Source organism: Anopheles moucheti, chromosome 3, assembly GCF_943734755.1.
Source record: "Anopheles moucheti chromosome 3, idAnoMoucSN_F20_07, whole genome shotgun sequence".
Lineage (NCBI taxonomy): Eukaryota > Metazoa > Arthropoda > Insecta > Diptera > Culicidae > Anopheles > Anopheles moucheti.
The window spans coordinates 54,799,317-54,825,823 of record NC_069141.1 but is presented as its reverse complement, the minus strand read 5'-3'; the positions used below and the strand labels follow the sequence as shown (position 1 = coordinate 54,825,823).

At 44.7% G+C, this 26,507-nt stretch overlaps 1 protein-coding gene across 3 annotated transcripts; it reads left to right on the top strand.

The window, feature by feature from the left end:
- On the top strand, positions 1 to 25,847 carry LOC128301977 (toll-like receptor 6). 3 transcript variants are annotated; one of them, XM_053038669.1, is made up of 10 exons: positions 1 to 71; positions 370 to 711; positions 20,485 to 20,817; positions 20,895 to 20,980; positions 21,065 to 21,127; positions 21,336 to 21,479; positions 21,610 to 21,957; positions 22,040 to 23,341; positions 23,404 to 23,712; positions 23,801 to 25,847. In XM_053038669.1, exons 3-10 carry the CDS (start codon positions 20,499 to 20,501, stop codon positions 24,596 to 24,598), a joined length of 3,369 nt encoding a protein of 1,122 aa, XP_052894629.1. In that variant the 5' UTR covers positions 1 to 71; positions 370 to 711; positions 20,485 to 20,498; the 3' UTR covers positions 24,599 to 25,847. The 3 variants fall into 3 exon arrangements, with proteins under 3 accessions (XP_052894629.1, XP_052894630.1, XP_052894632.1); XM_053038670.1 differs by lacking the exon at positions 21,065 to 21,127; XM_053038672.1 differs by lacking the exons at positions 21,065 to 21,127; positions 21,336 to 21,479.
- Positions 25,848 to 26,507: the final 660 nt, after the last annotated feature.

Genomic DNA, 26,507 nt, shown 5'->3' with positions numbered 1-26,507 from the left:
TTTCGAAGTGAGCGCACGCGTGTGTTGCGCGTTCCTTACCGAACGCATTTTTTTCGCACCGATTGGAAAAAGTTAGTATTTACACAAAAAAACAGGTTCCTGTTCTTGCTATAAAAATGCTACTACCAAAGTAGTTAAGCGCACCGATCGTATTTTATAGCATTGTGATCGTGCATTTTCAAGTGCAACATTGATCGGGAAAGTGAATGCCTCTGTGCACGTGTGTCTCTGTGTGCGTGCGTTGGACGTGTGCGTGTGTGAAACTGTTTCCGAATGTTTGATTTATAATTTTAATACAAAGTATTCATTGCTCTTTTATCCAAAACTCTAATCCGCCCCTTTTTTTCTAACACCTTCCCTGCTATCTAGCTTCCGATTCGGTTCGGTTTTCAAAAGTACAGTGTTAAGCAAAAAAGCGTAAAACAGCGATATAGCGGTTCGACCAAAGTTCCCCATCCACCGATAAAGATAAGCAGCGAGTGATCGACGGCGACTAGCAATTTCCGGAGTTACACCGTCGACAGCAGTCCGTCTGGGCTTGTGTTTGTGCAAGTAGTTAGTGTGACAAATCCACAGGTGTGAGTGCTTTGTCTGTGTGTGTGTCTGTGCGCGAGTGCGTACGAGTAGTGTGGAAAGTTACGCCGTATCGAAAAATTCATCGTCTTTCCCACGTCTACTGCTGCAGCTGGAGGAGTAGAGCTCCCCAGAAAGGTGAGTAAACAGTGACCCAATATGTCATCACTCATATCTGCGTTACACTGGCACACACGGAACCCTGTGGCACGCATTCAACAAGTCGACCCGTGGAACATGATTGCGCTGCGCAAGCAACTTATTTCGCCAGGTAATGCGTACAGGTGAAGGTGTGTGTGCACGTGCGATGTGTTGTTGTTGGTGGTGGTACCGCTGCTGCAGCGCTGGAGCCTTCAATCGAACGCACACAACCCTTTGTACGGTTTTAATAATCAAGGCGGAACGTACCGTGGCCCGTTTTGGGAGATTGGAAACGATCGAACATAGCATCCGATCGGGTATGGTTCAACAAACAATGGAACAGTCACGAGACACTGTTTCACTGTTTGAACTTGACAAATAAAACAAAAATCTCTTTTCAATGCGTCTTTCCATATACCAAAAACCTCAGCTCGGTCTACCTAGTGCTAATGCTGATCATTAATAACAAACTCACTTTCTATTACCTCTATACCTTGCGGGACATGTGAATTTTATGAAAGTGCTACTGGAACTGTAAATAAATTAAAAAAAAACAACACACTTCCTTTCTAAACTCAATAGACAAAAAAATGCTAGTGAATAGTTTCCCATACCCATAGTGCAAGATACCATAAAACATAACACCACAAACGACAAAATAAACCCTTTGAACTACTAGATTAAACATCAAACGTGTATAGTGAAGTACATTCCTATCTTTAGTGGAGGGGTAATCAACGCAACGCGGCACTTCCCTAGACTAGTAAGGTCACAACGCGGTAAATCACTTATCGAACCAAACCGTTGCTAAGCTTAACTACCAGCTAGCCCATTGCTTAACATATTATGGCTTTGTCAGCTTAGTCATTGTCTAAGTCGTTTCTAAGTAATTCACAGTTTGATAGTCAAGTTCTAGTGTTGAGGAGCTGGTCCAGATAAGATACAATCCATCATATTGAGTGTCAAAGATTGGAACCCAAGAAATGTTACCAGATATAAGCCCAAGAAAAAATTTATTGAGCATATCTTTTTGAAAAAAGGCGTTAGTTTTCTAGTAGAATGTGCGTTATTCCTAGTGTTACTTTGTTATAATTCTATAACGCTAAAAATTTAGTATACAGCCAATCTCCGAGATTATAGCAGACAGCTATAATCCGGTGGGAAGATAATTCGTTGCATCCGGATGTAAAAACGTTTATACTTATAGAGGCCATTTGCTTCTTTGCTCGTAATGTATTCAGCATTTTTATGGCGATTTTTGTAAAGAATTTATCATACACAAATTTAATGCATCGAATAAGAACCATTATTGAATCATTTTTTATGCTTCATTATTGTGCTATAAACGAATTCAACTGTCGAATTTCAGCGGTTTTCTGGTAATGTGATGCTCGGGAACTCTTTACAATTTGTAGCATTATTGTTGTATAAGTTACTAATCGAATCATCTACGTAATGTACTACAATTTTTGAATACAATATTAGTAATTCGATTTACAGGCAGTTTCCGAGATACGTATTATAGCGGTTATTTGCAAAAATACGCGTATCTCGAATCTCGAGATCTGGAAGTCTAATCGTTTATACTTCGAAGTTACAAAGTTGACTTGAGAAAGGAAGGTATTTTCGACCAATTTTTCACCTTTTGGCTCTGCTTTTGTGCTATAAACTAACTCGGGTGTCAAATTTCAAAAAAAAAACTTCAAATCCGCGTATAAGAAGAACCACGTATCTCGGAGACTGCCTGTATACGTGTATTAGCATTAGGAGGCCCATATACTGTAAAACAACCGAAACGTTATTCTTAATAACTCTACAGTAACGCACAAAAGTAACGCTTCCTTCGCGACGCTTACAATTTCCGTCAACCCTTGCGCACATTAACAATATAAATATTTCTTCATTTTCTACTTCCGCGAATTGTGGGCAAAAAAAAACAAAACAAGATTATATTCTTCCACTAACTGAAACCCATTTATGAGCTGCACCCCAACACCATCCATCGGTGCATCTGTTGCCGATGCGTCGATGCGCCGTCGTCGCCGTCGTCACTGCCGCCATGTTGCGTGGTGTTGTTTTGTGGTTGTTCGTCCGTTTACACACCACCCAGCACCACATCCCACCCACCCGGCAGACCTAAAAAAAAAAGGTTTCCGTTTTCGCCAAAGGCGGCCCTTTCTGTTGTTGTTTGCTTCAAGCCGCAGCAGCGCAGAGCGTAACATGCAGCGCAACAGAAAAAGGTGTAGGCTGACAAACCCCGAAGGAAGACGGCAAAGATCAGTTTTGAACAGTGCGATCGCACCAACACTGGTGAAGATCCCCGCCAGAAAAAGGCCCTTGATGCTCCGGCAGGCAGCGTGTGGTAGTATTGGTGTGAAACCACGAGAAGCATAAGCATAAAGCATAAGCCGAACATCCCGTTTCTTGACGCGGCACAGCATATAGTTTTCTTTCCGCTTTCCGCAGAAGTATGTTGCGCCCGCTGCTTCGTTTGCTTCCAACTACCATTACCAAACGCTTTCCCGTTTTCTCGAGCAGCGAGAAACAGGGATCGGTTTTTTTTTTATGATTTCTGTTTTCGTCTTGAGCATATATTCTGTGCTTTTTGCTGTGCAGCTGTGCAGAAGGCTGCGAGACGTACACAGACACGCACAGAAGAAGACATGAATAATGGCTTCTAGGTAGCAAATTTTATGCTGTTTCTTATGTGCAACAGCTTAAGACGCAGGACAGTTGGGACATCAGAGAGAAGTTTTACTTTTCCTCGTGCCTTCTCTCTGCCTTCAGTCAATCTGAACAGGTAGATGATAGGGACAGTTCTTTCTCTACACGACAACCTGCACATCCTTAAGGACCGTCTGTCATTCCGGAACCCAATGGTGACATTGTGCAGCAGCACTGTGTGTGGAAACCGTCAAAAGGGAATCACATTTGGCTGGCGATTCGGACGCTGACCTCATTTTCCGACGCACAAAAGGTTCTTTTTTCTCGCTGTGAGCTTTGTTGGGCTTAGGGCGAAACGAATCAGCGTCTCAATGCAGACGAACAAACAGAGCCAGATCTGTAAACTAAGGCTTACCAAGAGATGGACGTCATATTACACGTTTGTGAGCGTGAATCTGCCAATTTCAATGCGTACCGAAGAAGAAGAGAATTGTTTGGGAAAGGATCAGGATGTTGTTTTTTTTTTGTTTTATTGATTTTTCTCTGGAAACAGGTAGTTCTTCTTACATTTACGCAGAAGGCAGATGGGAAGAGCGATAAAGAAAATATATTTCGTCTATCGTGAGTGAAGCGCAGCTATTTACGTTAAAATCCTTCATTAACACCAGCACAGCAGAACAATATTCTTTGCGTCCTAAAAAAAGTATAAATGAAAGAATCAATATATCTTCCCGAAGCGGAAATCGGCACACAGTTCAAAAGTTTCATAAATTTTCCGCTCAAGTGAGGAACGATTAAAACCGTCTGACAATTCCCGACGCCTACCATTTCAAGATGCCAATGCAATACAATCACAGTTTACTTCCAGAGCTTCAATGTGCTGTTTACCAATTACACTTGAAAACATTAACTGCACTTGGCAAAGCATTATAATAAAATATCCCTCCAATGAGTGTGTAGACAACGCATGATCGTCATCACCATAATCGTTATGATCGGTGGTATTGCACACTACCCGATCGTCTCTGTGCATCCCCTCCTTTGTGGAGTAGACAGACCCAAATGCATTCCATGAGTGATGCAGTTTTCAATTGAAGTATACTCGAGATCACGATGCCCAAAGGCGTTGGAAGCTTGTGAACGTAGCGCTGGAATTATTTCCCAAAGTATGGGAGAATGGGCGCTGTACTAGTTCTCATGTTTCCTGCCAGCAATCAACTGACCATGGTTGATAACGGTACCAAGCACTTGAAGACCTTTTCCTAACCAACCAGCTCACATGTATCAACTGTCAACTTACAGTGCGCTGAAGATGTCTGCAATGCCCTCACTAAAACCCAACTCAAAAAGATCGACTGATCGCAGGCGTCTGGTGTGAGTTTTGCACCTTCCACCTTTTAAACGCGCAGTGGACGAATGTCTAGAAATTCGATACGCGCAGAAGCATGATGGCCTTCCACCAACATTCCGAATGAAGAACCAATATTTGTCACCTGCTGACGAGTTGTGTACTCGGAACGCAGCCGGTGACTTCACTCTAGCAGTGTACGTGGAACGATTCTGCTGCTGCTGTTGCCGCCGATGAGGATGATGATTCAAGGTGAACCAGGTAATATCGGCCCGTCCAACATCGCCGTGCGCCATTTTCAGAGTCATCCATAAGTCCACCAGAAAGGCTACAGCAAGGCAGCACACACATGCGGAAAGCTGGCGCCGCTGATCATATCCAAAGAAATCGCGCGTGCTTGACACACGGCACAGGAAGCTCGGAATGCTTCACACGCGTTAAGGAAAGAAATAAAGCAAAAATGAGACGCGGAAAAAAGCAAACACACTTTAAAACCGGCGCGTCGAGGAAACCTTCTTTGATGTAAATCAAACTTTCTCCCATTCTGCCCCCATCGGTTTCCAGGAGCGGAGGAGGGAACTAAAAACACACGGATCGCGATAGACGCCATTTGTCGGCAAATCGAAATGATCCTGTGGGGCTTCCTTTCACCTAACCCCGAACACATCGCTGTTGCGCTTCTTCAACGGAATGATTTTAATCGTCCGTTTACCCCAACTGCAGTGATCGGCACGTCAAAGAGCAGTGATCGGCGGGCATCATCCGACTCTGTATACACCGCCCTCATACTTTCCAGAGCACATTCAATACGCAGCCAAGGAAGGAAAGGCAAGCAACATGAGCTAAAGACAACCGGCTTAAACCACGCAGTAAGAACGCGGTTGCCACGGGGGAGACATTTCGCAATGGCAGCAAGTTTTGTGTTTTGTTTTATGTATCGTGGCGTTGCTATTTCACAACACACGGCTTTTCCCATTTTAGGACACGGCCCGAAACAGCTGGGCACGTGGTGGTTTAATGGAGCCGATTGTCATCGGTCCAAGACGAACGTTCCGCAGCTGTACCTGCAAGTTTTATTTTTTGTTGCTATCTACACACTCAGTTCATAAAGAATGACTGTCTTTCTAGAGATGATCACGAAGATATTGGAAGCAGAATATCTCCAGAAGTGTTCAGGACATCTACCAACTCTCATCACACGTAGCTGATTATCACTTTTAAAATCATGTACAGGAAGATAATCCATCACTTTTATATGAGTCATATAAAATTAACTGTCCCAACACAAAAAAAAAACCTTCAAACCATTATCAGATATGGAGTAAAACCATTTTGTTTTCTTTGTCTGGAATTCTGGTAGAAACCATTAGTGTTGTGAGGAAATGGTTTAAAAAAACACACACACATTTCAGCACGGTTGGACAAGATGTGCACGAACCATCGAAGCGCAACGCCGTATCTACGATAAGGGCAAAACGGTGTTAGCAGGACCAGCTGCAAAGCAGCAACTCTTAATCACACGTAAACTTGATAAAAGATTATTCGAGGACTCACCACCTACTGCCTGTTGTTGTTTCTTGCAAACAAAGAACCCGTACCTGTCGGAATGGGAAATGAGTGCAGTAAGAGCTTGTTGGAAGATCTTCGGTCATTTCCCTCACTGATCCGACCACCCTTCGCGTACTCACCATCTTACCACTTAGCGTACTTCAAGAGGGCCTGCTTGAGAAGACGTGAGAGGAATTTTGATTGTGATTGGTGATAATTGTTTACCTACCGCATTTAGCCATCATAAAGGGGGTCACATTGCGCGCGTCATTTATCAGGAAACGTGCATCGTGTCGGATGCACCGAAGTAGTTTATCACAATCAGAACAATTTCCCCCTATCCATATATGAGCTGACGCAGGACGCTGGTCCATCACAATCAGGTTGATTGTGCGCTCGAAATTAATTTTGACCAATATGTGTGCACAAACTCGGGATCTCACTGATATCATGCCCAACTGCGACGGTCTTATGCATTGCAATTGATAACGTCATAAAAGCAAACGAAGAAAAAAACGGGTGAAGGGCTACATTAATGGTCCACCAGTGCACTGTAATTAACATACAACCAAAAGAACAGATGATTAAAACCTCACAATTAACATTATCTAACTAAAGTACATAGAATAGAATGAACGCAACAGTGCTTAGCTGGCTGATAGGAAATGTCACCCCTGCGCTTGAAGGCAGCGTATGTTAATTAACGGGCATATTTGTCCACACCGTAACGGAATGGTAGCAAGACATCGAGGTACCCATTACAGTTCCGTCCTCGTCCGTACACGATTGAATTTGTGGCAGAGTAAACAACTGTAAGCGGTGCTGTCAGTTGGAGAAGAAAAATGGACTAACCGCGCGCGTTGTTGGTTTAGAAAGCGCGACATTCGAGTAGATAACTTTGACGCCTTCCTGGTAGAGAGACTCGACGGCCCTTTGGTACTGGATAGTAACTAGAAGCTTTGCACTGTGGAACGTGCACGATAGCGCCATGAATTGTCCAAGCGCAAGTGTGGAGGAATTACCCGTAGCTTCTACGCAAGCACAATGGGAGCTATAATGCAAACATTATAGTGTCATGCTGTATCTCCGACATGTTCTCGCGAGTCTCAAGTAAGAGTACAATAAAGCTTTATCGGAACTATAAAAATGTCTTGTAGAAGCAGCGCCAAAGGTAGCGCTAAGTTTATACATTCGCGATCGTGTAGAATATTCCTGTAGAATACAGACATTGTCGAAATGAATGCACGCCATCCTTTACATTCTAACATACCATATGGTACCAATCACAGCGAAACAAAAGTTCGATCGCAAAAAGCTCCTTCAAACCGATGCGGATCAATCTCTGCTTATGCTTCAGAGTGCTTCAGTGTTTCAAACATGTCTGACGCACCACTATGACAATGTGGGAGCAAACTCTTTTAAACCGGTTTTCTGCAACGGCATAACTTCCAAACCCCACACCGGGGGCAACACTAACTTCTCCACGGGCGAGACTGAAAGGGCTTAGGTCATGTAGCTTTTCATGAAACTGTCCGCGGGGATTCCTTGGATAGGCCGCGGTTTGCGAGGTATCCATGTGGTGCTCCCGTTCCTGCCAATGCTAAAACCACACCAGACACGCGTGATGGTGACGGTGAGAATAAACTACGGCGCGAATCATCAGCCCCGGGAGATTACTACTACGCGAGGTACTACCACACTCGAATATCTCGGAGGCGGACAAAGCGGCCACGAAACAAGAAATGACACAAAGCGATAGAAAAGACAACCCCGTACCAACTCCGCGCTCCGAGTGTGGCAGTTTCGGTTTCGGATGCGTGGGTTGACCTCCGAGTGTGAAGCTGACTCCATGAAGCCAAATCTTGGAGAGCAGAGGGAAAAAAACCCCCGCACGAGCATGGCAAAACTTGCGGGGCCGGGGATGGTTATGGTACGAACAGTGAGGAGGTATGCGCATATATTGGTATTCCAGACATTTCCTACTGGATCGAGCGTTGGCTAATGAAGTTTTTCACTGGAGAGAGACCTTTAGCGGTGTACCACCAGGCTAATGATTTGCGGAACATACTGTGTGCCAGAAGGGAATTCTGGCGGATCAACATGGTTCATGTGTGTGCTGACTCGCAAAAAGCAAAGCATATCCATCCCCGGACGAACGGAGTCATCGGAGAAAGAAGCCAGACAAAGACGGGATATGACCTGATTTTTTGCCACACACTGCAAAGAACGCCTTTGTTTGGCTGGGTAGCCTCGATAGGAAAGCGCACTAACCGCTTCATTAAAATGCTTCAAATCACGTACTAGCTACTAGCAACCCCCGGCTTAGATACGAAGTCCATGGTCCATGCCATCTGACCACATATAACCTCGATGGTTTTGCCAAACAAATTTAAAGCAAAATAAACCCCTTGGTAGAACGTTCTCAGTCGCAACCAAACTGATCATGCACGGACAGCCAACGAAAGATCGATTTTGTTTTTTGCCAGAGAGCACACCTTCCTTTTCAAACATTGCTCCCAACCTTGCCCCAACTCCTCAACGCCATACAACATCACCGATCTTCGAGGTTCATTTCGAACCTTCTCATCAATATTCATGACGGTAACATTTTGTTCTTTGTTTCAGTACATTTTTTGTGGCTCCTTTTTCCACTGCTGTAGTCGATTGTTGGTGTCATTCAACGTTTCGTTCCATAATGCATGCACTGTGGTTTTCAAAAAGGGTATATTTGAATGTATGTTGATATGCATTGCCCATCGCTACACCACTTCTAAACGCTAATGAAATTCCGATCATGGAAACCATCCCCTCAAACACTCAAACGATAAGTTTTGGCGTTTTTTGTCTAAGGCTATCGCGATCGTAGCGGAAGTTAGGAGATCTTCAAGATACTCCTTGGGAACTCTTGGAATAATAACTTGGAAAGAGTTGGATTTGCATACCAGATAGTTTGATATTTATAGTAAAAACAAAGTTTTAATGAGAAACAACAAGTTTGTCCTATTTCTAACACATGTCTGCAAAATTACTCTCCACTGTTATTGAGCTGTCAAAAAGCGCAGAGCAACGAATTTATATCCCCAATCGTCATAAATCTTCGCCATTTGCAGGCGAAACGAAAATCCTGCCTTTACACGAGTGTAAGCCGTACACGAGCGCCCGGAAAACATCATATTTCTCCGGTATGGTTACAGAATGCATCCAACTGCATCTCACAAATGGAGATTCCAACCGACAGGGAAGTCGTTAAAAGGCGATCGAAATAAAAGAAGAAAGCAAAAAAAAACAACAATACATCATCTCCAATTTCCATCAGGCCGCTTTCGTCGCGGTGCAGTTTCGCCTCGTAAAATCGCTTGCACCGGCATAAATATGTCAAAGATCACATAAACCTCAACACACACACGGACCGTACTCCACTCCCGTCCGTGTTAATAATGGTCCGTCCGCTCCTTAATTTGTCTAGAGCACGAACCTCTCCCGAAAAAATAAACCGATCGGTACACGGTGAGGTGTGCTTCATTCCACCGTTACCGACGCCACGTGGAGGTGCAGTAAATAAAAATGCAAATAATCAAACCAACCACCCTTTTGCTGCACACGTTGAAATGTGGCTCCAACCGGGTGGAAGCCAAAACCACAACACACGGCGGCGTTTCAGAAAAGGTGAAACTACATCTCTCGCACACCGTCGTTCGTTAGAAGGGTGGAATGTCGAGCCGTCAGCCGGAGATGTTGGCTTCATACGCCGTGTACTTGTAGCTCTAGCTCTAGCGAGGAATGGATGTATTAGCGAATGAATTCGAAACACCTAGGCCCCTGCCTAGGTCCAGCTGTAGCGAACTGGAGATTTGGGGGCATCCAGGAACTACCGGGACGGTGTGGACAGTGATCGAGAGACCACACGTGTGTCCCACGGATCGACACGGGGGATATAATGACGTCTCTTGCGGTCCACGTACCTTCCGCTCCATTTGCATGTCTAATGCTGGGGTGTCCAGTTGTAAAATAATAATGCATCATTCATTTCGAACGTTAGCACTTATGGGAGGGCAGATCCTAAATCTCCTTGGTTGACAGCGTCACTCCCTTACTCTCGATCGGCACCGGAAGTGTTTTACGTAGCGGAGTGAATACATTTTTGAACGAATTTACCTTTTAATTGAATCATTTTCCCAGTATAGGGGAGTTTAGGATGGATCTATCTATTATTTTTATATCACTGTTGAGCGTTTACGTCGATTGAGACCCCTAGCTGCAACTGTGACGTTTTAAGTGATTCACTTTAACCGGAGATAGTTATGAAAGCTACCCCATCCCAACAGTATCGTTCTGAGAAGATCAACAACGTATTGTTAGGGTTGAACTCATCCCAGTATTTCACAGTTACACCTTGCGCAAATATTATGAATCTATTATTTGTGGATGTAATTAACATGCATCTGAAATTGACGCAAACCCTCTGCGAGATCGTTAGGGCGTTGAATGAATGGTACGCTGTCAGGCTATAGCTAGACCCAGCTACACAGCTGTACAGCTGATGGGGTTTTGCAACGATTTTGATTTGTTCTAGGAACATATGCAGTTTGGGGAATTGCGCTTGATTGTGATAATTCTTATCTACTTCTTTGTACGCATTGTTTAATCGATTCCACGCGAAAAATTCCATTATGGTACTCAATGGAATAAATAAAATATTTGGGCTACTCCTCTTGGCATATTGATCTAGTAGGTCAGAATTATAGCTGTGATGGTTTGTGATGGTTTTTGGAATAAATATTTATCATGAACCAAGCCCGTTGACTGTTGAACGACTCATCTTGAGGATGCAAAGAGCAGGATATAGCTGCTAACAATATTGTTTTTCCTTAAAATATCCTTCTAATAAGCCTTTTTTGTGATCTTTATTCACAGCCGACCTTTATATCCCTTTATTCCAACAAGACAATTAAGTAGCGTTCCATGTTAATTCCAGCATAATTCGCTCCTACCACCAACCGGCACCGATTCGTACCGTTCCACAACTTATTGTTGATCATGCAAATAAGCACCACCAAACATCATTGTGCTAGTGAATTGAATTTACATAAAAATGCGACACTTGATTGCACACCGTCACGAAACGACCACGCGCTAATGGTGGTTGCTCCGTTCGTGAAGTTAAATGACATGGGATGAGCTCTTCAAGATCACGGTACGTGAACTCTCAGCCGCATCAACGGTCGTACACCGTAACGACAGACGTCTGTACGGCAAACAATCTTTCCCCGGGCACCTCGCGCAATCAGGCCCACTTGACATTAGTGCTCGGAGTTTGGTGTATGCGTAAGACTTAAGGAGTTTAGCTTGCTTCGTTGGAATTCTAATCCGTGTGGCCTTGCCATCAGTCCCTCCGAAACCACACACAGTGCGGAAACTGTTCGCCCTTTATCCGGTAATCCGGTACAACCACAAACAGACAGACGGCAGCTGAGATGGAATATCGTCTGTCTTTCTGGCTACAGAAAGTGCAGCTTTTCCCTTCGCTTCTGGTTGATATTAGTGGAGATATATTGCACTAACTGGCTAGCAGGTCGCGAGCCTACGTTGTAAAGCTGTCAGTGTTAATTACTTGTTGTACACTTGTTACGTGGAACAGTAGGCCGAACATCGAGCGAGACGGATTTTCCGACGCATATTGTGGCGATATATTCTCTAGCGCATTGCTTGGCCAGCGGGATGATTGGCTGAAAACGATCACGTACACTTCGTCAAACGGGCCAGCAAGCGGAATCTATGAACTCCGCTCGATATTAAACGGCTGCTAATAGCTCATTTGCCAACAAGGAAAATCTCGCACGCACGTGGTACGTTCAACGTGTTTCCATTGTGAACACGGCCATGTTACAATGCCTTATTATATCGAACCATCATCAGGATTTTCCCTCAAATCAGACAGACAATCTCACAAACCTCCCTTTTAAATACAACCACCATTTTTATTGCGCGTTGCCAAGAAAGAACACCAATTTCCCCGGCAATTATCTGCTGATACTGAGAGGTGCACTTTTGCACCGATGTTTAACATACATCAACCGATTTGTCTTGAGTCTTGAGAAACAATTCAACGCAGGCGCAGATCGTAAACAAGGGCGGGCGAGACTTAAATCCAATTTTGAAACGAAGCATTTAAATCACGAACAATCACGAACAAAACCACACGCCGGTTTTGATAGTTGAACGAAATCTATGTTTATGTGTTTATCGTGCTATCATTTTATTGATTCTTCTAAGTAGGTCCAGCTCACGATCAAACGGCAGAAGAAGAACCGCGGCGCGACGATGATCAAATTTATTTCCCACTTCGCGCTCATAAATTATGGATTCTAAATCGGACGCGGTTTTCTGCTCTGTGTCTCACAGTGTGTCTCACACACATTGGGTATTTAAAATCAATCGCTCTAGCCTAATAGTAGCTGGGCGGAGGACAGTATTCTACTCTAGAAATCGCCCTGCACGATTTTGGTTCCCCCAAATCATTCCGCATTGGAGATAAACGGTAAATCATCGTTTCCTACGGACGAACTTCAAAAGCCCAAAAACCATCGCAGTGGGCAGCTTTGTTCGACCTAAACGATCGCCCGGTACCACTGTTTGGAAATAGTTGCACGAGTTAATATACGATCGTAAAATATTGTTCGTTAACCCCCACTCATGCATACATCGAATGGTGGCGACGATCGATTAGACGACCGTCGATCACCGATTCTCCACCATCGTCGACGATCACGTATCCGTTCGCCAGTCGCCAACGGGGGACAATACTTCTGTTGCCGTATGGGTACAATTTATGGCCACCGATGTCGCCAACGTCGGCTTAAAGCAATCTCTGCGTCACCGTGCCCGCATGCGTCGCATTCTAATTAAACCGTCAGCGTTTGCGACGCAATGCCACACGGAGCAATCTCTCAGGCTTTGCGTGCCGGTAAACTAGTATTACCCACGGTACGTACAACTGTTTTTCCCTGCACTACTACCACCCGGCCGGTACATGGTTACATGCCGACACACCATTCCCGCTGTGTCAGTCACGCAAGTGTTTATACTGCTGCATACTGAATTGAACAACTATCGGCTCCACAAATTAGACGTCATTTGCTGCTCCAGTAGAAGTGCGCTCATCTCGTGCATCTGCGGCGACTTGCTCTAATCAGGCTTCTCTCTTGCCGTATAGAATGGCCTCCACGTGCTGTGTGTTGTCTAGCCTTATGAAAGTCGGAATTTTGTCAACCATACCTTTCATTCGGACGGCTTCAGTGTGATTGATATATTCTACTCCTATCGCAGCTGTCAAGCACCGTTGCCATCATCGGGGTGTTGCCGCACAATGGCGGATTGGAATGATGCCGACGCGAGAATGAGCTACGACGAGCGTGTGGTGTATTGGATTCCACTTACCAAAGATCATTTGGTGCAGCCTTTCATGCGATCCGATCGAGCAGCGTTAAAAGCTCCACAGGCGCCTCTCGGCTATGATTTCTGTCTGCACCAAAAGCTAAAATAGATTGTCCGTCGCTTGACAAAAACCACAATATAGCACCCAATATGGATACGATAAATGGGGTTGGGTGGTTTTGTAGAGCTATTGGTTGGTCTTCTAGAAAGAATTCCGTCTTATCGGTTAGACGGAACTGGAATATCATTAATTTCATAAAGCAGACGAACGCACCTCCAATAAATAATCGGATGCTTACGACATTTAGCAAATGCGATTCAAAAACCTACCGTTTCTGTTCACTGGATATGGGGCGTGAAACGCCAGAACATTAATTCCGAAGTGTTACATGATGTTGAAGTTTTTGGATGCATTCCAAATGAACCAGCAAGGAACGTGTGTGAGACCGCTGGCAAACGAAACAGTTTCTCCGCAGCGATTATAACCATGTACGAATGTTTACGCTGAGACTGGAATTTATTACCCACCCCGGAGACGTTAAGACTATGGAGAAGAATCACGTACCAATCGTACTGAGCCAACTGAGGCCAACTGTTGGCTGGGGTTAAGGATTGATCGATGGCTGATGAGCGCATGACGGATGGGAACTGTAGAATTTGATGCTACTGTTTCCGTTCGGGGTGTTATACGTATACAATCATCGTTTTTTTCCGATATCTTTTGCTATGATCATAAACTTGGAGAATTTTGTCGGACATTTGAATGGATTTGAAGACCGTTAGCGGAAGATGGTTTGATGAATACTAAATGCCAAAGCGCAGGCAGTGGAGGTGTCAAAATAGCCTTAGCTCGTATTTAAAGTGATTCTGGTTATTTACCGTGTGAGTTAATGGTATTATATCCGTATTGACTAAAACTATAAATTGAAGAATATAAAACACAAATTCATTGTTATTCTGAGTAGAATCTCCATCTTCAATTGTTTGTCCAGTTGACAATATCGTCTTAAGTTATGTAAAGCAAACGAACTTCTAAATAAAAGAACTGTTAAACTGCAAGTGATTAAGCTTCTGTAGGCATCCCAAATAACTCTTTACAGACAAATGTGACATATTCTCGAAAAGTCGTCCAAAATACAAGCATTATTTAACGACAATTTCCTTTGCAGTTGGACATGTTTGCAGATTCCGTACAACTGACCAACAGCTGCTACGCTGATAGCCTGTTTGACAAGTTGCAACTTCTGTCCGTCCCATTAAAGGTCACTAACCTCATCTTGATTGCCAGAGCTCTCCATCATCATCTTTGGGCACAGCTTCCAGGCTTCAAGAAGTTTGTGGTTTTGTCCAATTCTGTCCCTTACTTTGGCGGTGTGGTCTTTGTAGCGCCTCGTTTCCGGTTCACCGCATGAGAGATGTGTTTCCTTAAGAACCATCAAGGGAGTGGATAAATTTATTAATGGACGCGTATGTGCAGAAGACCCCCAAACGCGAGAAGGAAGAAAATGTGTACAACCAAAAATCAAGCAGCGAAGAGTGTAGCGATATGATCAGATAGTTCTCATCAACCAGCAGAAAATTCACTGTTCCGAGTAACCTTTTAAACTCGCATGAATACAGAAGTTACTTTGGGACCATGGGGAGTGGAGGGAGATCGATGTGATGATGATGCGTCGAAAGTTGGACTACCCGGGAACGGTTTCGCGGTCAAAAGAAAACACGCCACTGCAATTAAACAGCATGATCAGGCCCCTCAATACGGGGGTTGGGGGGTTTTGAACAACGCCTCCCCAAACGGGTAAAGGTGCGTTCGGTTGCGAGCGCCTCCACATCTCGCAACAATTTGTACGTGTGTGTGTATGAATGTTTATGCACCGACACAAAAGTGCATCAGTGTCTGTACGAACGTTGCCAACGCATACCACCACCACGAACACTCACACGAGCGCTGAAGGCAATTTTCTACTTCCAGAACGCTCTTCGGTGAGTCGTTCGTACCGAAAACGCAGACTCGCGAGTGCGCGAGTCGGAAATGGCCTCGGAACAACACCGCAGAGCGGATAGCGGTTATGGCAGCGACTAGAGGTTAACCAACCGTTCCACGATCGGATAAAAGAACGATAGTGAGCAACGCACCCGTAGCACAAGAAGCGGCTGTTGGGTAGCAGTAATTGTCCGCACTTGTGCCAGTGAGTTTGTATGTGTTTTCTCCTGGCTTTGTACAAACCTTTGGCACCACAGTAAGATCTCCAAACGCGCAGCATAAACCGACTTGCGATAAGAATAATTATATAAAAGAGAACCACAGGTGCTGAAGGTGGTCGCTTCCATTAAGCGCCGATCCCGTATCAGCATCTTTCGTCGGAGTTTGTTTAAGAGAAGAGCTACGGTATCAAGCCACCCGCAGGAGGAAACGCAAGCTAGCTCAGAAATTGACATAAACTCTACTCCATTAGAAGGTTTCCCTTCAAGCGCAAGATAAACGTTAATGCAATGAAGGAAAGAAGTTTAACCCTACGGACATGTTGGAAACTCATCGCCGTCAGACACAATAAAGGTTCATCAAATCCGTGTTAATAATTCAATCACTTCTGTTTAACACTAATGTGTCATAACCATTGGATGGGATGGGGCAACAACAACATTCAACCTCACCAACTAGTTTCCACGGTACACATCGTCGGCGCGATCGTGATGACCCTTTCCACTATGAAACCGGTGATGGTACACGCCCCATTTGCGACAACATTAATTAATGGGTCTAACACTTCTCTGACGCCGGGTGATGAACAGATCGAGCCTTTCAAAACGCTACAATTGCCGATCATTATCGATCGTTCATTATAAGGGAGGGAGGGAAACGCAGGAAGCGCAGTATGACGAACAGAACGGAAGTAGCACCAAACGTTGATGGGATATTAAAAAGACATAACGAATTATTAATTGCCTCCCAGTTTGTGTCTGCTACTTGAGATAGATTTGTAAATGGGTTCCACTGTTCCACGGTGAACCATAGGTTCATTTAAGCTTGTTTATAAACCACAAAAAGAGTGCTCTGAGTTTTTTGCTACCAACAGTTCACGTAATTCACGAAAGTAATTAGAACCTGGTGCCTTTTTAACAAAGCTTAATTCGGTAGCTAACATAGCACAATGCATGCTCGCAGGCTTGATACATCGAAAGTCGTGAGTTCAAATCCCGCTAATAGCGTTGAAGGTTTATAACGGGCAGTTTGCGTATTTGAACTATACGTTGTTGATAATGCCTACTTTAATTCTTCTTATACATCATTATTTAATCTCATATTGATAATAGTTCTTTTAACTCCTCTCGGTTCCGACAGATAACCGACGATTAACATTAATTCCCATAAAAACACATCTATTACGATATTAATTTTATGGAGTTATCTTACTCACTCACAAATAAATTCTCAATATTAACGGTTCAAAGACGGTCTGTAATACCTGCAGCTTAAACTTCCTGCCCCCTAGCCGATCGAAAGCTTACGCGCTTGACCGTAATTGAATCTGCGTATTTGCATTTCTGCCCCATCCTCACATCCCTGGGCGGACGAATATTAAAATGCAATTACTCAGCTCAATTAGTTGCGTTCGAAGCAGCGCAACACCGGCGGGAATGGAAGGAAGCTGAAAGAGTAACTGAGCGCTCGGATGTCGTCTTTGAAGTTTCAACCCAGTACGCGCAATGTATTGCCGTGTAGTCTGGCGGCCTGCTTCAAGTGCTTAGCGGTCTTGCATTAGTTTACCCGCAAAATGAGGTCTTGCACCGAAGGTAGTGGTAGTGGTGGTAATTTAATATTCAGGAAAAAATGCACCGCGTTCCGTCCGTCGCTTTGCTGCGGCCACACGTTAACCGACGATCGACGCCACCATCCGAGAACCGTGTAGCGCCATATTTGGAAACTCGAACTAACTCACACGAACTCAGCAAGGGCATAGAAGGAAGTTAACGTCCGATTGTGCTCGGAGATGCATTTTTGCGGTGCAGCTTCGCAAAGTGGACTTAGATTCTATGCAAATACTAACGAACGTTCGAAAGCGATCAATTAGTGGTGTTTTAATTTTTCGTAATGATTCATTAAGCGTTTATAGTGTGCTTTATTGAGTACCTCTCTACGTCCCGGTAATGATCCCGGTAGTGAGATCGAACAACCTTCAACCGTTACACTGCGTGAAGGAACTACTATGCCGGTCACACCTTTAGCAAAGCACAATAAATTAGAAATTATTTATCGAAAAAACATACTCCCGCAAGAAGATCGTGGTGGTTTTGTGGATGCCTTGGCAGTGTACACACTGGACCGTTTAGCAACTTTCGCTTCACGACGCTGGTTAACCATGCCGGAACCTATACTTCACGTCTCCACAGGCAAAACAAGCGATCTCCACGCCCTTGGGAGGAAATACTCTTGGAAGGTGGAGGTAAAATCGGTGTTACTCTCGTCGGTCCAAGCTCGTACATTAAAGTCGACACAGGAAATCGAACCGTTTTCGGATACGATCGCTTGATCGTGTCTGATGTTGGGGATAAAAAGCAAAAGTAAGACAAAAATGCACTCTAAATTAGTCTCCACCCCAAAGAAAATGGGAGCAGGAAATCGATTCTCCACAGACAGTCGGATGGAAAGGTAAAATATCTCATCTCGAACACATATTGCACGGTAAGATGTCTCCAAATATACATTCCCCTATCCCGGTGGAGGACACGTTGATGGATTGTGGTCCATTACCCATACCCAGATGTCATGTTAATTGATCGTAACCGCTCGCTGTCGTCTTTGGAAGAAATTACGAAGTTAACGCTACAAACACGAAACGATCATGCATTTGCGTTCCGACCGTGGACTGTGCGCTCACAGTGTCGATTGCGTAATGGCATTGATGCATCATCTTACTGCTCCGACTGCTCGAATGGGAGTGGATCTCGAATGATAGTCGCGCATGCAAAACAATGAAGGAAAAACCGGTTTCTTGACAAGGAGTTTTGGGGACTTTGGCGACTAATAAGCTACTCAAGAGCTGTTCGAAAGTCCTTTCATCGATTGCAAGCTAAGCCCAACGTGCAAAAACTAGTCCACGATCGTCTAATGGTGCACATTAGCAGAGTGAAGAAGTTTGGAACGCCTATAATGGCTATGCCGGAACCATACGTCATACGCTCTCTACGGAGCAACACAATGGCGTTGTTAGCCTTTGTTTGGGATGATGCACTGCAGTGTGTCATTAGCTGCCCAAAGCTCAAACCGACACGTAAAAGGGGTTTTGCAGCTCTCCACGTTGAAACCTCCAGCATAGTCATACTTTCAAGAGTTCTTTAAAACAGATCCTCACAAAATCCGCGCGATGTACTGGAACGCCCCTACGGGAGTTTCGCTTAAAAACCATCTGTCCATGGAATTTGCGAAATCTTCACTCGGGACATGTTCAGTGGCGTGGCGTAATTTTAAACCACAAAAACACCAGCAGCTCGCGGGCGGGAGGATGAGTCGTTGTGTTTGTGTGTAGCATTCCACAGCGAGTTCCGATTGAGATAGCAGCCCGTGACTATCGCTGCCGGTTGTTTGCCTGCCCTGTTATCGCCACCAGTCGGCGGGGACAGTCTTATCTATTTCGTCGTCGCTGTCGTCGTGATCATCGTTCTCGTTGTACGTGCACGCTTAAGAGCTTTTTTGACCATATATACACGGCAACTACGATGCGTGATACCTGGGTAGCCGAGAGCAGACGTTTTTGACACTGCCGCTTTAGTCGAAACGAGCTGGAACTACGGCAGTTTCCTACCAGCTACCTGCGGACGGTACGTAGAACGTAAAAGTAATCAAGTTTGGTTTGGAAATCGCCATCTTCAAGGTGCCTACCTGGTGCGGCATACTAATAAGCTGATTAAGCGCATTAATTTACCCGAAACTGCTTCAATCGGGTGGTGGGCGAGCCAACACGCTTGTCTCGACCGCCAAACCGGCAATAGCTGAAGGCGCCGGTCCCGGGCGAAGTGTCTAAATAAATTGGTTCTTTTTCGGTGTTTTAGAATCAAAGCTGAAATAACAGTACAACCATGTGCTCAGCCCATGCGCGGTTTCCCGCTGCCGTCTTGTAAACACACTTCATGCGGTTCTAGCGCTACGGGGCAAACAGTGTGCGTTCATTTTTGATGTGTGAAAAATAATCAACAACATCGTGATCGCGGCGGCAGTGTACGGAGTGTGTGGGCAGTGGTCTAGTGTAATCAAAAATTGTTCCAGATCCATCCTTGACCAGGCGCGGCCTGCTCGGTTTTGGTAGCACGAAAGAACGAACATAAATTGCATTTAATGTGGTTTACGGTGTGCTTGACGTTATGGACATATTTTTGAGATTTATCATGTCTTTAAACTACTCTTCTTTACTGGCTACCAAGTACTGACTGGTGAAGCGTTGTAAAATAAACAAAGCAGTACTGTTCATACACCAAGTTGGCATATTGACTCTAGTGAGTGGATCGTGGACGTAAATGATCTGGATTGGGAATATTAACTAACTATGTTCTATTACATTGTCTCTCTATCTCTATACGAGAAGGGTATTACTTCGAAACGCTTACGATACTGTGCAAGAATGTCGAGTGCAATCAAGCATGTTCCCGGGTTTCGCCCACCGTATGCAAACGCCACTAGTACAATATTTGTTTTTATCAAATGTTTTCCCTAAGCGACTAAAATCTGCTACCTTCGACTAAACTTCCATTCCTTTTTTTGCCGTCTTGTCTTCCAACAGGTTCAATCCACACGATGAGATGCCAGTACCTACTGGTGGTCACGGTAGCGCTATGCGCGCTGACCGTGCACTCCAGCCCGGCCCTCAAGTCGGATCTGCCGAAGGCGCAGGATCCACTGTTCAATAAAATGCTCGCCGAAAGCACCCGCATCGTACCGGATGCACACGATCCACACTACAACAAGATGCTGCCGGAGATGGAGGAAAATCTGATCGACAGCGATAGCGACGATGACGAGGAGGACGATGCAATTCTACCGAAAAAGGCCGCCGATTTGAATCCGATGTACGCGCAAAGAGGCAAACAGGCAAAGCCGGAAGCGTCTACCATTGGTAAGTAGCCGGTGATGAGCGCAGCAACTGCAAACAGCTGGAGATTAACTGCTTATCACGTACTTTTTTAACGGCAGGTTCGGTGGCTATCAACAAGGTAAAAATCAACGAAGATATCGATAGTTACGAGGAGGTATTGCTGAAGGGTAACGGCAAAAACGTGGTAAGTAAACGAATTGGTGTGATAACAATATAAACACACAGAGAGTTGGTAGTAAACCGAAAACTATTTCCATCATTGACGAAGGACATTGATGATTCGTATCAAGTGGAGGATTTAAGCAGTGATTCTATGGCCTTCGATGATGATGTAAGTTACACTCCGTGCTTGTCGAGTTCTGTTCGTACTGTGACCGTAATCGTCAATGTCTTTCTGTTCCGATCGTCTAATTCATCACCATCGCTATGATCACCATTGTCCGGGCACCAGTTATCATTTACCTCACTCTAATATCCTCATGTGCTTTTCTCTTCTACTGTTGCTATTACTGCTCCCCTGTTGGAAATCAAACCTGTAGAATCCTTCCAAATCTACCACCGCTAAGCCCACTGCTAAGACCACCGTTAAAACGGAAGACGAAGACAGTTCCGATGAATACGATGATGATGAATCGGACGAAATAGATTTCTCCGGTGTAGCCAAACTTATGGCTCCAACACTTGTAAGTGTGCGAGATTGTACCAGAAACGAAAACGATATCCTCTTTGTCGTTTGGCCTTAGATCCTTAGAGGAAGATCCTAGCGATGTGCCAATTGGTTAATCAAATGTTGTATTTATAATCCTTTCCAAGAAACCGGTACCAGCGGAGGAGTCGACCAAATCGTCACCATCGAGCACGACTGTGAAACCGAAGAGTGCCATAAATGGTAAGCAGACGGTCGACCAGCAAAATGCACGTGACCAGTACGATGAAGACGATGACGATGACGAGTATGACTACATCGAGTACAATTATGACGTTGATGATGACGATGATGACAATAATGAAGACGATGATGAAGATGATGATGACCAGGAAAAATTGCCGATAAAGATGCAAAAGAAGAAGAAAGCCGGTAACAATGTAAACAACGAAGCGAAGAAGCAAACCAAACCAGTTAAGAAGGCAAAGGATCAGAACAAGACTGCCAGCAAGGCTGTAAGTATTTTTGCCTCGAAGTAAATCTAGTGTCTAGAGTTCCTGCTTCACATACATTACAATCCGTTTATTGTACTTGCAGAATGACGAATACTATTACTACGACGATGATGAGGACGATGATGACTACGATGTGGAGGCATCCAACAGTACGTACTGTCCGCGGGGATGTATCTGCGAGCGCAACATGCACGCATACATGGTTGCCACGTGCAGTCGCTTGGATTTGGAGACGCAAAAGTTTACCTCCCACATCACCGATCTGCAGGTGTTGGACGTTGGACCCAAGTACCCGATCGAGCTGGGACCGGAATTCTTCAAAAAGATTGGTCTCAGCCATGTCGTCTCGATCAAAATCACCAACTGCACAATCGTGTACATAAGCCCCCAAGCGTTTGCCGGGCTGGACGAACTGTACTCGGTGAATCTCACCAATTCCGGCATTGACATTATTCATCCGGATACGTTCGCGAACAACACGAAGCTGCGCTTGCTGACACTGTCGGGCAATGATTTGAGCGCTATGCAAAGCGTGAACCACAACACCCCGTACATGGACTACATGCTGAAGGCACCGACCGTGGAGGAGCTGGACATTTCGCGCTGCAAGCTGCACGAACTGCAACCGAACGCGTTCAATGAGCTGAAGAACATCATCTACATCAACCTGGCCGAGAACAACCTGAGCAACCTGCCGGAGGGCATTTTCGACAATGTGGAAACCATCGAAGAGCTGGACCTTTCGATGAACAACATTGCCGAGCTGCCGAAGAACATCTTCGCAAAGACGTCGCTGGCGATCCTGCACCTGAAACACAACAAGATCAGCAACAATGTGGAGTTCGTGACTTCCGATCTTCAGAAGCTTGACGTGAGCTTCTGCCAGATTCGAACGATCAACAACCAGATGTTCCGGGGCATGGAAGGACTCACCAACCTGATTCTGAAGGGTAACCACATCGAGAAGATCAAGCCGATGGCATTCGTCTCGCTGAGCAGCTTGCGTCAGATTGATCTGTCGTACAACAACCTGGAGCAAATATCCGCCCAAACGTTCATCGGTAACAAGATGCTGGATATCATTCGCATGAACAACAACCCGCGGCTGAAGCGTCTACCGAACGAGGGCTTCGATAGTTCGTACAACGGTACGTTCAACGTGTACTTCATGGACATCTCGAACTGCGACATTTCCGAGCTGGCCGATAACACGTTCAAAACGATGCCACAGCTGACGCGACTGAACTTGGCCTGGAACAATCTGCAAACCATTCGGCCACCGGTGATGGCCCACCTGAGCAAGCTGATGGATTTGGATCTGAGCAACAACATGATCACGGAGTTGGATGAGAAAACATTCCAGAACAATCGCAATCTGAACACCGTAAGTGTTGCATGTGATGCCGTTTGGGGGAAGAGTTCATTTCTAACATCCCTTCCTTTCAGTTGAACCTGTCCGGTAATCAAATCTCAAGCCTGACCAGCAAGATATTCCACCCGCTGCAGTATCTCAGCGAGTTGGACATCAGCGATTGTGACCTGCGCACCATCTGGGACGATTCGTCCGTCAAGGCGAAGCGCGAGGAGGTACTTCCGAACCTGAAGCGTCTGAACGCGTCGTACAACGAGATCGCAGAAGTGTTTGTGTCGGATCTGGAAACGATGGCCAAGCTGCGCGTACTCGACATGCGTAACAACTCCTTGAGCTGCAACGATCGGTTGCCAACGCTAATCGATTGGCTGCAAAAGAAGCAGGTAAGAGATACATCGAAGCACGTTGCGATCAGTATCTACGAAAAGAGTTTATGCTTACCACATTGTCTCAATTGTTTATGCATTTTAGATCTCGATGGCCGATAACGCACAAGACCACGTGACACACGCTGAAATGAATGTTCTGCGCACGGACAACTCGGCAACACTGAAGCAGTGGGGACAGTTTGCCTGGGAAATCTGCCAGGGTGGTAGCGGTAATCCTGATAATACGCTATCGTACAGCGAAACGGACGATGAGTATGATGATGATGATGATGATGATGACGACTCCGAGGACGCTGACGCGGATGTGCTGGCGGAGGCAAACGCCAAATCGAACAAGATCGTAGACAGCAAGAACGAGCTGGATGAATACTCGAGCGAGTCGGTGGATAACGATAGCGAGGATAACGATAACGCGGACAGCGAAGAGGACGATGATGACGACGATGAGGATGATGATGACGAGGACGAGGAAGTGCAGGAGCGCGAAAACATCCTTGATGCCGCGAACGGAATTCAGCGGATTGAGCAGGATATCCTCACCGGCAAGCACAGCACCAACGATGAGGACGACGAGGACGATGGTGAATACGAGGATGACAACGAGGGCACGAACGTGGATGAGGTCGTCATACTGGAAAACGCGTCCATGTTCGCAATTTCCACTGTCGCGCTGATGGTTGGTTGTATCGTGGTCGGCAGCTTGATACTGGTGTTGCTGGTGGCGAGGATCGTCGCCCTGATCTTCAAGCGACGCGGCGAACGCTACCGCCAGGCGCTGCTTGCATCGAAGAACTCGTTCGTCTACCAAAAGCTGACGGAAGATATTGCTACACCGAAGACCCCAAAGGTCCACCGGTACGAACCGATCAACCAGGTGTAAATGTGAGCAGTTTTGGGTGGAAACATTAGAAGGTGGAGATTCCATGCGCGAACACACTCACACATACACACACACACACACCACGCACAAAGTCAACAGGAAGCACGTGGTGTGCTCTTAGATTTCGTAAACATGCAGCAGTAATACAGTCTGTTATAGCAGCAGCAAACAATACAATATGCATACTTAAACGCAACACAAGATCAAGGGGCTTCCCGGTCAATGGTAACGCCCAGTTGGGCAAACGTGTCTCGTGTAACAGCTATGATGTACTTATCGGACAGTAAGCAAATAACAGATCGGGCAGCTAACGATGCAGATATTTTTTTTTTTTGCTATTTATTAAGTTCTTACTTTCTAACCATCGAAGCAGCATTGATTTCAAATACTTCCTTTCCCTTGATGGTGATCGTCAAGATGAAGTTCCATCTTGCTTGGCAGACTTGCCCAAGGTAGCTTTGTTTGCGATTCCAACTGTAATGTACGTTCGGCGATCAATGAGACGATGGCTTGCAGCCGACTAAAAAGTGCATCGTCTCGGACGGTTTCTGCTACCCCCACGTATCGATCCGCTTAAGGAGCCTTCATTGTATACTACTACGTGCGAGTACACCGCTCCCGCCGGTAGCAGTTGTGTAGTGGTAGCTTAGTTTTGTTTAGTGCTATGTATACTTTTTTACATGTTTTTGGATCATCGTCTGAACAACATTCCTAGTTCCGTTTGCAAAAACAAAAAAAAACACACAAGAAAACAAAAAAAAACTTTTTGTTCGCGTGTAACGTTGATGGAGCAAAGTGAAGTTACATACAACGTGAAATGGAACAAACGTGAATCGGTCATATTTATAAACGTGCACCACAGAACAGGCTTCGTTTCAGTGCCATTTTGTTTTCGCGAAACCACATCGGGAAGTAACACACCGAACGCAGTAAAGCGCATCATCTTCGATCACCGGAAGTATTCGGCTTAATGCCGGTGGGCAGCATCAACAGATATACCCCCCATCTTTCCAATAAAAAGAAAACAATATTTCGATAGAATCGCGCTATACGCACGAACATCATATGCACACAGAAGATCAGTATCGTAACATATCCGTCTGCATTTCAGAGAAACACAAAAAAATGTCCAAAATCCGCAGCAATAGAGTATTTACATTTTAATTCTGCTATTTTTAAATTATTGAGGTGTCTACCAACATAAACCAACAAAAGGATTTGATGAAATAAACGTTTTATCAGACCGGAATCAATATGTGTTTTATTTTTGTTTATTTGTAAAATATCTTGATATCCAATTTTACTAAATAAGTTTACTTTTGTTTCTATGACCTGAATTATATGCCGCTAAAAAACTGACGAAGTTATCTGCGATATCTAAAACATAGCAGATTCATGAACAGAAGAGCTATAAAATTTACTAATGTGCTGGGAGAACGAGGGAGTTGATAAAAACTTCCATATTCTACGCGATTTGCTGCCCATTATGGCTGCTAGTCATGTTATGAGAATGACACCAAGCTGGTCAACCATGATAACTCATTCTAGCAGCGAAAAACAAATGAGTTGTTGAAGAACCTGGCTAATATGGCCAGAGATAAGAGCTCCCTAAACAAAGGTGATCTCGTCTTCATTTTATTAGGTCATTTGCCTGCTGGTACCTGTTTACTGAAGAGATTAAGAATGGTATTTTATTTTGTGAAAAGTAGCAAACACAATTTTGTACTGGATAAGTTTAGGTATATCTCATAAATTAAAACAAAACAAATTACTCATATCTAATTACCACCTTCCTCTGTTTTGATGCAGTTGAAAATATATTTTAAATATATTTTTATAACCCTAAAATTATTTAAAGAATTTAAAAAGAAACCATGTTCACAATTTTTAAGTATGATTTTGTTTGGAT